Raw genomic sequence first — 14,579 nt, 5'->3', positions numbered from 1 at the left:
ATTGTTAAAATATTACAAGGAGAACCGGGACATGTTTTAAATATGGTGTTAATCGGTCCGTGTGTGTACTGTTGAATTTATGTAGTGCCTTTTTGGTCAGGAAGTTGTGTTTGTGTTTAGTACTGTGAACTGCGAGTGAGCTCGAGCTCGCAATCTCACGTGAGTCTCTGCAGGTGTGTTTATGTGCTTATTATGCATCTAAACACTGGCTGGTTAAGACGGTTGTTCTGGCTTTAATGTTCATGCTTTTTATCGCTGCGTAGATGGAGAACTTTATTTTGTATGAAGAGATTGGGAGAGGTAGCAGATCAGTTGTTTATAAGGGCAGAAGGAAAGGCAGCATACATTTCGTGGCCATCATCTGCAGTGACAAATCCAAGAGACCTGAATTAACAAACCATGTATGCAAACGTATTTTATTAACGTATATTTCTTCAGCTATTTGTTTTAAACAGTGAGTTTGCACATTGTGTGTTTGATAAATGTCACATCATCTCCACAGGTGAGACTTGCCCATGACATTAAGCATGAAAATGTGGTATCTTTCTATGAATGGTATGAGACCAGCAACCATCTGTGGCTGGTGGTGGAGATGTGCACAGGTGAGATCCTAAACTTTTACCAGTGTACTAAGTCTGCTCTAATCCCATTTCTTGCTTTTCAAGGTTTTGAAATCTAATGCTTTGATTAATTTGTTTGACTGTAAGTTGTTTCTTCTTCTAGGTGGCTCACTGGCAGCACTGATCGCTCAAGATGAGTGCTTGTCTGAGGATGTAGTGCGAGAGTTTTCCATTGACCTGATAAAAGGTCTTAAATACATCCACGACTCTGGCATTGTTGTCTCGGATCTCACACCTGCGAAGGTATAAGCATCACACACCTGTTAGGCAAGCCTTTGTAATGTATGTCCATCCTGAGCTAGTGTATGTGAAGTGTCATATTACACCCTAAACAGAGTTTTACAGTGGGCTGCTTCTAGGTTTTTACTGGTGGTGGTGAAACTTAAAGGGATAGTTCACCCAAAAATAAAAAAAAAATTCTGTCATTTAATTACTCACCCTCATTTAGTTCCAAACCTGTAAGACTTTCGTTCATCTTCGGAACACAAATGAAGATCTTTTTGATGAAATCTGAGAGCTTTCTGTTCCTCCATAGACAGCTACGCAACTACAACTTTGATGCTTCATAAAAAGATCATAAAACTAATCCATATGAATTGAGCGGTTTAGTCCAAATTTTCTGAAGAGACTTGGTCACTTTATATGATGAACAGACTGAATTTAGGCTTTTATTCACATTTAAAAATGTATCAGAGAACATAGACAAGCTCAAATGATCCTTTTCTGCTGTTTTATGATTTCTTTATCCCCTTTAGTATGCACCACATGTGATCATGATGTTTTATTTAGTTTTTCCTACAAGCAATATGAAAGTTAAAAGGTGCCAAATAAATAGATAAAATAACTACTCATTTAAACAAACACTAAACCTTTCTTTTTTTTTTACCTTATCTAATATGTCACCATGTGTTCATGTAGATTTTGTTGGATGGACCAGGAACTCTAAAGTACTCCAATTTCTGCCTGTCCAAAGCTGAAGGAGAAAGTCTGGAGGAGTTTTTCTCTCTTGTGATGGCAGAGGAGACAGGAGCTGGAGACTGTATCTCTCCACAAAACATCAAGAACAGAATTAAAGGTCAGCAGCAGGACTCCTTTCACTGTTCATATACAGTACTTGTCTGTCTTATCTTATAAATGAAGCGCTATATAAATGAAGATGACTTGACTTGACTTATCTTCACTGTTCACTTGTATGATTTATTCTACGATGTTGCTCTGGCAGGCTCTCCTGTGTACTGCGCTCCAGAGGTGTTGAGAGGAGCAGACTCCAGTGTCTGCAGTGACCTGTGGGCGTTAGGCTGCATACTTTATGAAATGTTCACAGGTTACACATTTTATCATTTTATCTTAGCCTATGAATTTGCCTAGACATTATTTTGCTATGTAGTTTTTAGTAACGCTTTACTTAAAGCTTTTATATACAGTATAATGCATTTTAAAAGTATTTTCAATACATTGATTATGCCTATTATGTAATGCACCTTACAATTTTGTGGCATTGTAGAGATGCACTGATTGCAATTTTCTTGGCCGATTCTGTTTTCCGAAGTGTGTCCGGCCAATACCGATTTTTGCCCATTTTGATTTTCTTTCAAAGAACTATAATTGACAGCATAGACCAACAAAAATCTACTTTTCTCCAATGCTAAATTTTTCTTTAAAATCAAGTAAAAAGACAGTAATAAAATAAGAACAATAAACAAATTTCAAACAACAGCACAAATAAATCAGTTCTAATGCTTTAAATTACAGATCTGTTCATTGTTACACATGACAAACAACACATTTAAGATGTAACGTAATCTGCAAATATTATAATGCATTTTAACTTTGGTTACAAGTATTTATGAAAATATATAATGCATTACAATGTACATTTTGAACAACTGTAATACATTATACACAAAGGCTTCAAGTAAAGTGTTCTCTGTCTCATTTTCTCTTTGTTTCCTAGGAAAACCTGCCTTTGTCTCTGAGAGTATGACCGGTCTAGTTGATCTAATTTTAAATGAAGATCCTCCACCCCTAAGACAAAAAGGTTTGACACCTCACCTTTAACATATTGTACTTTATAATGTTTTTTTTTTTAAGTGTTCATTTTATGACACATGTAATGACATCTATTTTCTTTTTAAGAACCTGCTTTCTCACAGCCCAGTGTAGAGTTTGAGAGGCTAGTCATGGGTTTACTTCAGAAAGACCCAGTGAAAAGGTACAGTATTTATTTTATCTCTTCTTGGAGAAATGTTACTAGTTATGATTATTTTTTATTATTAATCACATTACTAAATACTTATGAATATGAGATGGATACAATGATAGACACCGAATCGTTCTTTCAGTTCTTTAAGGCGAGACACTACAGGTGAATCGAGTAACAGTTTTAAATAATAGATATCACCATGAAAGTTCCTCAGTTGATTACTTACACAAGTATATAAAAAAAATTGTATTACAAGTTTTTGAAATTTGTATGTACAATTATGCAAAATAGGCATTATCTCATTAAATATGTGCTGTTTTGCATATATTTTCGGTTGATAGATCTGAACATAAGATAAAGCCAGGTGCATTTTTTATTTATTTTTTGGTTTACACACAAGATGAACATAAAATAATTCAGAGGTTTTTCAGGATATATGCTTTCATTACCTAGGAAATCAAAATATACTGTCCATAGCCTTAAAAAAATCAATTTTCGCCATATTTATTTTTTATTAAAATGTCACATAAAACAGGCCAGGAATGATTTATTAACAAATCCCTCTGAAAATATCTCTAGTGTAAACTGTTCATACTAAGTGTATAACAGGAAAGTGTGGTGTACATACAGTACAGGCTAAAAGTTTGGAAACATTACTATTTTTAATGTTTTTGAAAGCAGTTTCTTCTGCTCATCAAGCGTGCATTTAGCCTGTTTGATCAAAAATACAGAAAAAAATATTGTGATATATTATTACAATTTAAAATAATTGGTTTTCAATTTATTATACTTTAAATTATCATTTATTTCTGTGATGCAAAGCTGAATTTTCAGGATCATTACTCCAGTCTTCAGTGTCACATGTGACATCCAGTCTATCACATGATCCTTTAGAAATCATTCTAATATTCAGATGTATTATGAGTGTTGGAAACAGTTCTGCTGCCTGCTGTTAAAAAGAACTGCATTTATTCAAAATAAAAAAAAAATATTTTCTAATAATATAAATCTTCTTTACTATCACTTTTTATCAATTTAACACATCCTTGCTGAATAAAAGTAGGCTATTGATTTATTTCAAAAAAAAAAATAAAAAATACTGACCCCAAATTACTGACCAGTAGTGCATATTGTTGTTACAAAAGATTTCTATTTTTTAAAAAAATTGCTTCCCTTTTTTTTTTTTTTTGCTTTTTATTCATCAAAGTATCACAAGTTATGAAAAAAATTAAGCAGCAGAACTGTTTCCAACTTTGATAATGAATCATCATATTAGAATGATTTCTAAAGGATCATGTGATAGACTGGAGTAATGATCCTGAAAATTCAGCTTTGCATCACAGAAATAAATGATAATTTAAATAAATTGAAAACCAATTATTTTAAATTGTAATAAAATATCACAATATTACATTTTTTTTCTGTATTTTTGATCAAATAAATGCAGGCTTGATGAGCAGAAGAAACTTCTTTCAAAAACATTAAAAATAGTAATGCTTCCAAACTTTTGGCCTGTACTGTAGGTGCTACATAGGCTGAGATGTTTGTACTGGAGTATGACAAAAAACTCATTTTGAGAAAACGACATTTAAAGATTTAAATAGGGGAATTTAATACATTTCTATTGGAAAAAAAGTCCCTTAGTAATAATAATATATAATATTTCAAGCTCATGAAAACTGATTATTTAATAACATGGTAGGCATATAAGACCTACAACTGCAGTAACTCAATTAATTAACATTGGCATATCATGCACAAAGTTGCAGACAAAAACCTGTCATTAGCTTTAAATCCCCCTTTGGACATTCACGATTGGTTACTGATAGAAAGGACATGGCCATATTTGGGTTACATAGTGTTGTGCAGGAGACTCGATACCGTTACAACGATACCGGCCATGACAGACTTTAGTAAACAGATGGAGCTCGGCGTGTCGCGTTGGAATGCTAACAACTTGGTAAATTCGGGAGAAACTTACTGCCGCAAGTAAACAAATAGTAATATAATAAACATTTTAATGTATATTTTCAACGTTTTCTTTATAGCAGCTTGAAAAGAACACATATTGAAGGAGTAAACTAGCCCAAAATCTCAAAACTGTTTTTGCCTGCCGTGTCTCGCCTTAATTTCAAATAAATAATGCAATTCATTGTCTTGGACATTTGCTTAGAGTACCATGAGTGATATGACCAGGAATAAAAGCATTCACTCTTTCCACACCATTGAACCTGTCATCAACTTTGTAGCTTCAGTGCTCATCTGTGAATTTCCTAAATTACTGTCATCTGTAGGTTAAGCTGGGACCTTTTAGTAGCTCAACCGTTCTGGAGGGAAGTGTTTTCAGAGGCACACATCACTATGGGAAAAGGGCAGGGTGACGTCTCGCTGATATCCAGGTATATTTGACAGTAGTGCCAAGTGGTGCTCTTGACATTGTTCTGTTAAGTATTACGTTCTTTATTAAGCCAATCAAGCAGTTATGTTTTTTTTACAATAAACCATGATTACTGACACCCATTTTACTGTACTTGTGACCCTAGCCAAAAGCCCTTAAAGTCACATGAAATCAAAATTGACGATTCTTTTTTTTATCGAATATCGCACTATTTACTATCAATGATTTATCCGTGCACATCAATATTTAAAAAAAAAATCATGTGCCCTTGTAAACTTTAATCGAAATAATTCCCTTCCCTCATGCAACAACATCTCTTCTATTTTCTGATAAGGTGTTTACTGGCGTGAGGGCGGGGCAACCTGTCACTCACGTGAGATAGACCAATAGCAAACAACAACGATCCATTCAATCCCCGATGGACAAAATCAAGTCCCATCCTAAATTTTTTCTTATTCGAGAAGCCCTTTCAATAGGATTTAAGTCACAATAGGGAAAAAAAGACAATCACAACTTCCATTTTATGCTGACTTTAAAGAGTCTGGCGTTTGAATATGGCTCTATAGATCATCTTGTGCACAGAAGCTCTCAGTCTAGTATTGATGCAGTGAGTGGGCAAACAGCCCTATGGCACACTTCATACACTGCCTGTGTGTTCAACACAATGCCTTACACAATAAGCCTTTGTCCCATTCTAACACAACAAATGCAGGTTTTATAAAAAGCTTTTTTCAGAAGTATTGGCGCTTCTTGCTCTGAAAACACACCACATCTGTTTCATTTGTTCCTAAGTCATTTGTTTTATGAGTCCAGAACAGTTATGCACATATTTTTATGCCATTTTGTTGCTATTAACTATGAAGAATCAGAAGTTATTGGCCAAGTTTAAATATGGTCAGGAAATGAAGACCTCATTTGTGCAGGTAGATGTTTTAAGACAAAGCAGATTGGTTGAAGCATTATAAGCAGGTTATAGCTTATAGGTATAACCAGGTTAAACAGATCTGATGAAGTCTGGAAGTGTGGAGTGATGCTGACTTCGGGCTGTGATTGTGATCGTGATCTGGTGTCAGCTGCTTTGAGTGGGCCAAAACAAAGACCATTGTGATTCAACCACAAGTCCACATATGTAATAAGAAATGTTACTTGAGCACCAAATTAGGATGTAATAATTATTTCTGAAGGATCATGTGACACTTCAGTTTTGCCATCATGGTAATTACAATTTTTATGACATTTTTTTACAAATTTAAATCATTTTAAATTTCAGTAGTATTCAAAATTTGTTATTGTTTTTCATGTATTTTTAATCAAATAAATGCAGGGTCATAAGCAAATTATTTCAAAAAAATCTTGCAAGCCCAAATCTTTTGATGTATACACACACCAGTGATATTTTTACTAGTGACGGCCAAATAAATCAAATTACCTTTTGAAAATATACATCTTGGTAGTGTATATTTAGTTGCATTTAGTTTTTTTTTTATTAAAACAAAATTCAAACTGTTGTCTCAGGGCAGGATGGCTTTCATTACTGTATTAAGGACAGTGAGTAGTCTTTTTTTCTTACATAATATTTTTTAGAATTATACCCCTCCGGTCAATATCAAAAGCATCAGTCAGTATCTGGTGTGGCACCAGCTGTGTTAACTACAGTACATCTCGTCCGCATGGACCGCAGCAGAATTTCCAGTTCTTGCTGTGGGATGTTACTTCCCTCTTTCACCACTTGCAAGTTCTCAAACACGTCTTGGGGGGACATTTTGTTTCACATGGTGTGGCACTGCAAGGATGATCAGCGGTCCTTCCTACTGTACATTACGGACATTGCAGTTTATTGCTCTGTTCACATCACTTGCAGCAGGACTATGGCATGTTCAGGTGATCAGGGACCCTGTGCATCGTTCTCCATGTTTTTCAGAGTCAGTGGAAAGGTCTCTTCAAGTTATTGGAACTGTGTCCTCAATTTGCTACCGCATGTAAACTAATATGTATTTATTTATTTTTGGTGGTAAAGTATGACCCATCCATTTTTACATTTGTCTATTGTCTTCTCTAATTAATTGGTTGTGTGTGTTTCAGCCTGCATTTGGCCCCTTTGACAGCAGAGGAGTCACAGACAGTATCTGCTGACCCAGCCAGCCCAAACCTCAGCAAGTCCTTCACATTAGGTAATGCAGCGGACATGAGTCAGCACGTCCTGTCACTCTCTGTGTGCCTGCATAGGTTCTGTGGATTTTATGCCTATGCTCTGTCAGTGCATGTGTGGTCACCAAGCACGTACACATGTGTGATATTTATGTTCAGTATTGAATCACACACACATCTGTTCACTTCAGGATTAGATTACTGCTGGCTTATACCTCCATTGCATATTACAGAGACTGAAGAGTGAACTTATGTAAACGTGAATTAATTGAAACACTTTTTTTTTTTTTGCTGTACTGTACATTGGTAAAACTTAATCTGCCAAAATGGGCTTTGTTTGAAACAGTAGAGCTGTAAAAAAAAAAGAAAAAAAAAAAACTTCTAGCCTCATAGCATAATTGCCTAAGTCATATTTCAATGTCTTTGGAAAACCAGAAGAAACAAAAAATGACTTAGGCAATTGTGCTATGAGGCTAACGATATCTTTTACAGTGGTACAGCTGTTGGATAGCCTGCCATACATATGATTTCCTTGGGTTTTAATTAGTTTTTCTAGATTTCTAGATCCTTACAAGGATTAGTTATTTATTTTTATTTTAGGAAGACATTGTTTTCATCATTATTTTTTGTCCGACCTTTTGTTTGTGATGTTTTTGTATCATAGATAATGTGATTGAGTTTAGACCAAAGTCTGCGCTGGACATCGATTCCAAAGAGGCCATTTTCCTCCTCAGGTACCTCAAATCACGCTCCTGTATCTTCATTTATGTCTCTCTGAACTCACAAGCATTCATAAACTCTTTAACATGTAGATTTGAATACTTCTGTGTTTTTGGACCTGTTTGTAAACATTAAAATATATTAAAATCAGAATATTTTAGTCTCTTACTTTTAACGTGCAGCTACCAAAAATATAAAATAAATAAAAAGTGTTTTATTTGCAGTGGGCAAATAAAAATGTATTTCATTATTTAAAAAAAAAAAAAAAACATTTGTTTCTTTTTTTTAAATAAATACATGTATGCTGGACAATTGTTGGCCGCTTTTCCTTCTCTGCATCTGGTCTAACTCCATTAAAAATGTAAATAAAATGAAACTTTTAGTTTTGTAAAGAAATATATATGTAAGCATAATATACATTTATCTACAAAACTAATTTCAAACATTTGCATGAAAGCTCATGAGACATTGTGTGCACTTTTGATAATGTGGTATGTCATGAGGGGTGTTCAATGCTAGTATCAGGATAATCCTGTATGTTTCAGTTGTTTTGTATCTGATCAAACAGCTCCAGACCAACTCCCAGAACAAGCTCTAGAGAGATGGAAGACAATCGGCCTGGAATTCAAGTGAGTTCACAAGCATAACCACATAGTTGCCCTCCAAAACACAGTATCAAAGCAAGTGGCATCTTCAGAAAATTATGCTAGCTTTTCCCAGAACTAACCACCAGATTTGCAATGGCTTTTAACAAAGTAGTCCCACTGTAATTTATAATGGATGTATGGAGTCAGATCCCCTCAGGTTTCTACAAGTGTTCTAGCAGTGTGTAGTCACAGGTTCCACTAGCGTTTGACATCCAGAATGTGTCCAAGCACTTATTTAAATATTGGCAAACTTATTTTTGTGAAATGTTTTTGTGTCCTCTGGACACGTCCCACAGTCCATACTAAAAACGCTCAACAAAACATCACAGTGGAAAGCTGAGCTTTTAGTTTTTTTCCTTATACTTGTTCAACAGTTAACCTCAGGCTTGCATAGAAAATGTTTTGTTATACCACAGCACCATCTACTGGATATATTTAACATTTACCATTTGCAACTAGCACATTTGCTGTCTCATTTCAAAGCTGTGACTTCTGGAGGCTGCATACATCATTGAGGCTGCCTCATTTCAGAGAAGTAACCATTAAATTCAAAAGTAAGACAAAAAACGGTCAAATTTATAATGGTGTCTTTCCTGAAATGGGACATCCATAGGGCACAGCCTTCAAAATGAGACGCATATATTGGGTGTCTCAATCAGCTCCATAGTTCAGTAGTCAGGACGATTAGAGAGTCAGCCATTTTAAAGGTTTAGTTCACCCAAAAATGAAAATTCTGTCAGTAATTACTCGCCCTCATGTTGTTCCAACCCTGTAAGACTTTCGTTCATCTTCGGAACACAAATTAAGATATTTTTGGATGAAATCTGAGAGCTGTCTCACTCCTTCATAGGCTTCTATGTAATTTCATTCTGCCAGCCCAGAAAAGTTAGTGAAGACATCGTTAAAATAGTCCAGTGACCACAGTGGGAACATTGATGCTTACTATGTTCCCTTAACAGAAGTTCTAAAGTGCGAAACATAAATTACATGAGCCAACTCACTACACTATGGGGCGCGATATATGTTTTTAAAATACAAACCATTATTGAATTACATGTCATCATAAACGTACATCGCTAGACATGCAATTAATAATCTAGCTAACATTTATAATTTATTTATGGCTAAAATGTTGCACAAACTGTATATGAAACAAGCAAAGTATTTATCATAATGTACTTAAAATAACATACAAAAATATAGTATAATAATAATAATATATATAACAACAATATACTAAAGATATCAGCTCTGTTGTTGTTCATAAATGTAGTGATGTACTGTGTAGTGCTAAATGTAGTGCTTTGTTGTCGGAAAGAACACGACAACAAAGATACGATTGAATAACCTTGCTCTGGATTATTGATCGCAGTGGTGCAGGAATATAATTTTACAGTTTAACAGAAGTTATAACACTAGTGTAAACTATTCTTTTTTTTTATAGTGCTATTTAAACCGTGTTAAGGAAAGGAGTGTGTTACATGTGTTCTGTAGGAATCCAGTGTTATGGTGGAGGAGCAGAGTGACTTGAACATTTGTATTAAATCACTTTTATACACGGATAATGACCTTGCAGTTACTCCCATCATGGATAACCCAAAGGTAAAGAGACCTTCAGTCCAACAAAATAGACCATGTCTGAGGGACCTGTTTTCTAAACTGTGTGTCCCTATTCTAATGTGAATATGAATATATTATGTCTAACCAACACTGGTGTTAGTTTCTAATTTTGCTCTATTTTTAGATTTTAAAGACTGCTCCAGTTCGTTTTGACCCCAAAACGCTTTGTGTACCAGCACACTCAGGTAAACAGGAAGATCTAGTGGGTTTTTTTTTTACAATCTAAGATGAAAACCTTTCCTCAATGTCATTCCAAGCCTCTGTTACACATTCCATAGATTTTTTTTTTTTTTTATGAATTAGTTGGTTTAAGTTAACATAATTATTTAATGAATCATACTTTGAATCTAGTTTTCAAGTTCAGCTCGCTGATTCTATAATCCAGTCATAATGCTCAACAGTTCACAAGAAGCATTATCAATAAGAAGACTTACATTTAGGTTTGTTAAATGTTTTCAATACTTTTTTCCTCATTTGCAAAGTCATACTGTACCTTTGGTATCATGGATGTTTTCTTTTGCAATGAGGCCAAATGGGAATGCAAATTATAATTGTTGTAGTTTCTGTTCACCTCTGTGACGAGCTCCACTTCTAAAAACCCTGGAAATGTGAAAAGGGTGCATTAATTTTTGGTTGTAATATTGCTTGAAGATACCTTTCTGTGGACTTTGTCAAAAAGTCCACACTGTGCAAATATCAAAGGTGTGTGTGTGTACATTAATCAGAGTTGAGAGAATGTATTTAAGTATATAGAGAGTTTATTCTCAAGTAGTAGATAACTTTAATCAGTTAGATGATAGTTTTTTATTTTATGTTTTCATTTTAATTTGACATTTTTAGTAATTAGCTTTTTTTTACATGGCTATATCATTTTTATTAATTTTAATCAAATAAAACTAAATTATAATTAGAAATGTTTCCTTAGTAACTAGCTGATATAAAATGTTAAAACATATATATATATATATATATATATATATATATATATGTATATATGTGTGTTTTTTCTATGGTTTTAGTTTTAGGGTGCTTTCAGACTTGGTTCGATTGCTCCCCCTGCCCCCATTAGACTGTGTTCGGTTTGTATTATTTGGGTCCGAACTGCGGTGCGTTTGCATCATCAAAGCAGTCCGCTGTTTACCCTGTTGCTTGGTAACAATGACGCAGGAGAAGGCGGCAAAATGCATAGGATTGCTTGCCTCACTTTTATATTTTTGTTTTTGAACCATTGGCTTTGTTTCCGAAGCTTCAGTATCTAACTGCGCTTGTCTATCTGCCGCGAACGGTCTAAAGAACGCTGAAGGCAAGCAGATATGAGAGATACAGCTCTCTGTTTGCAGTACGCAGTCACGCTCATCAGGAAAGTGAGTGAAACACACATTTTTATCAAATCAAACATCATTAGGAGTGGTTCCCTTCCCCGATTTTGTATCAGATATCAGCAGCAAACCGTACTGGAGTTCACATGAACTGTACCCCAGACAACCCTTTTTAAGCGAACTCTGGTATGGTTTGCGGTTGCGCACCCAAGTTCGGAAAACAGCGTTTACATCATCCAAATGAACTGACCTCTGACGTCAGTTGAACCCTGGTTGCTCACCAAAAGTGCTAGTGTGAAAGCACCCTTAGTATTTAATAACCCTGGTTTGTGGAATAATATATAGTATAGGTTCTCTCTCCATCTCTCTCTCTCAGCTGAACGGTTGTCCTGTCTGAACTCAGAGGACCGGTCTCAGTTCGTACAGCAGGTGTGTGCTGTTCTGGAGTCAGTGGACCGGGCCGGATCAGCCAACACCACAGCACCACGCACTAAACTCAACCTACTGTGTTATCTCTGCTCTGTCTGTAACCACAGAGAGATGTCCACACACCTTATACACTCCCAGCTGGTAAGACGCATCTGAAACACATGCTGTTGAAAGGGATAATCTACAGTCACAAGGTCATTATCACAAATTAAACCCTGACAGGGTGATCAGGTGTCCCATATCACCCTGATCTTGTATCACCCTAAAGGGTTTTTTTTTGGACAATGAGCAGCTGAGTACTCAAATTTCAAAGTACACAAAGTTTTTTTTTTAAGAGTAATAATGAATCAACATTAAGCATCCGATTTGTTCCAAGGAAAGGAAATATCTAACTTTAAAGATATAAATAAGCACTACTGATTCTGAGCGTCATTGACACATCTTTTCCTAAAATACATGGTGTAATTGGTAATATAGTGTTGTCATAAGTTTATTAAATTGTGGGAAAATCGGCACATCCCTAGTGTATAGAAGGCCCCTACTTCCTTTGCTACTGGAACTAACCTTTAAAACCACACACTCAACAGCTGCTCTCTCTGAAACTAAAGAAATGTTTTATATACCCTCATCATTTTTTCATTTTAAATTAGATTCATAAATAAAAATGATTTTTTTTTTTTTAATAAATTGAATAGGACTTAGTAATAAACCTTTTAATCGGTAACCATTCCATGTGGTGCAAATCACACTTTTCTTTTGTGATATTATTGAGCGGTTGGAAGTGTAGATCATCTAATGAGGGAAGTTGAACAATAGTGTGTCAGCTGAGGAATGGGTGTCTGCTGTCGTCTGAAAATGAGCTTCCTCTTCCTTTGATTACAGCTTACATTGATGAAAGGAGAGGAACTTCATAGATTCTTAATGTATTAGATTTCAGTGGTACCTAAGGGTTCATTCCATATTTATACTGAAACTTTAAGCCAATGTAAATCAGATAAGCAACATTTCTATTTTGGATTTGATCATTTTGGTCATTTTTAAATATAATTTGTTGTCACAGTAGCCTGTGCACCTGTATATTTCTCCTCTGGCCACTAGGTGTCTCACCACCATTAGCGTTTCCATTCATCTAACAGAAATTACTTGAGCACTCCGGATACAGTTTTTTTTTAGAGCCAATCACCATGCCATGTGACCAGTCACTTTGGAGCCACTGAAAATCATGCAATGACAGCACTGATTGGCTGATGGTACATAAGCACTCACACAACTCTTCATTAGGGATTGTCCTGAGCTCTGATGTCAATGGCAGAAAAAAATGAAAGTATATTATAAACTTACAGGAAACGTTTTATTTTTTACAGTCCTGTTCCACATGTACAGACTGCGTACTTATTGTAGTATTGACTGGGTAATAACTAGGTACTAACCCTGTTCTTACCCCTAATACATGTAGTTACCTTATATTGACATGTACTTTCTTAGGTAAGTACACATAAGTGGATGTACTGTAAAATAAAGTGTGGAACCAAATTATAATGCTGCAAAATCATGCTGTTAAGAGCACTCTAAAAAAACCTTGCTAGCTCTGATTTAATAAAAGTGAAAATATATTGAGACATCTCAAATTGTGACTTTTTTTTCCCCCCCGGTATCTTTCTTATACAGTTCCCTGTGCTGGTTCAACAGATGCGACATGCTCCGAACTGGGATATGTAAGTTTCACCTTTCAAATACATTTACCGGTATAAAGAAATTCCTACATACTTTTGCCGGACCACTGTAACTAGTGTAGTATTCTCAGATAACATTATTGGTGACAGCCTTGGAGTGACTTCTCAGAGAAATGCAGTGGCTGTCTTTCTCTTCTTTGTCCCTTTGACTCTGAGTGGAAGGAATGACAGGCATGTGTCTCACTGGCCCCTCACAGGATTACAGCCTCTCTCCACACTACAGTCACCAAGCAACAGACAGAATCACTTTAGTTTTAAATGACACTGAAAACCAGCATTAAACACTGCTCAGTTAAATATGAGATGTGGGGTGTTTACAATCTATACAATACTGTTATATTCAATACCATTTTATATACAATACCGTTCAAAAGTTTGGAGTCGGTATGTTTTTTTTATTTTCATGTTTTTGAAAGAAGTCTCTAATGCTCACCCAGGCTGCATTTATTTGATCCGTACTACAGTAAAAGCATTAATATTGTGAAATATTATTACGCATTAAAATAATTTAAATTAATAACTATTTCTATTTTAATTTATTTTAATATTTAGTTTATTCCTGTGATGGCAAAAGCTGAATTTCTGGCAGCCATTAAAGATGTGATAGTGAACACTGATAAAAATCTAAATATTGTACAGTAGAAAAGATGTATTCATTCCTTTTGTAATCTAGACAGAGCATGATTAGGAATAGCATTGCATTCATATCATCAACCTCCAAAAAAGATGTTATAAAACAATG

The 14,579-nt window shown here is 35.1% G+C and overlaps 1 protein-coding gene across 1 annotated transcript in view; it reads left to right on the top strand.

Moving 5' to 3' along the window:
- Positions 1-263: 263 nt before the first annotated feature.
- Positions 264-14,579, top strand: part of ulk4 (unc-51 like kinase 4) — a gene marked incomplete at its 5' end in the record, with an annotated part of 224,362 nt that continues 210,046 nt past the window's right edge. The window contains 15 exons of the mRNA XM_081389791.1: positions 264-401; positions 503-602; positions 724-863; positions 1,539-1,695; positions 1,843-1,944; positions 2,575-2,658; positions 2,757-2,832; positions 5,118-5,222; positions 7,304-7,392; positions 8,034-8,103; positions 8,658-8,718; positions 10,231-10,338; positions 10,481-10,541; positions 12,052-12,245; positions 13,773-13,819. Coding sequence (XP_081245917.1) covers positions 264-401; positions 503-602; positions 724-863; positions 1,539-1,695; positions 1,843-1,944; positions 2,575-2,658; positions 2,757-2,832; positions 5,118-5,222; positions 7,304-7,392; positions 8,034-8,103; positions 8,658-8,718; positions 10,231-10,338; positions 10,481-10,541; positions 12,052-12,245; positions 13,773-13,819 — 1,532 coding nt within the window. The remainder of the gene's footprint in view (positions 402-502; positions 603-723; positions 864-1,538; positions 1,696-1,842; positions 1,945-2,574; positions 2,659-2,756; positions 2,833-5,117; positions 5,223-7,303; positions 7,393-8,033; positions 8,104-8,657; positions 8,719-10,230; positions 10,339-10,480; positions 10,542-12,051; positions 12,246-13,772; positions 13,820-14,579) is intronic.

Source organism: Scardinius erythrophthalmus, assembly GCF_964197995.2.
Source record: "Scardinius erythrophthalmus genome assembly, chromosome: 16".
Classification (NCBI taxonomy): domain Eukaryota; kingdom Metazoa; phylum Chordata; class Actinopteri; order Cypriniformes; family Leuciscidae; genus Scardinius; species Scardinius erythrophthalmus.
This window is presented reverse-complemented; position numbering and strand designations above follow the sequence as displayed.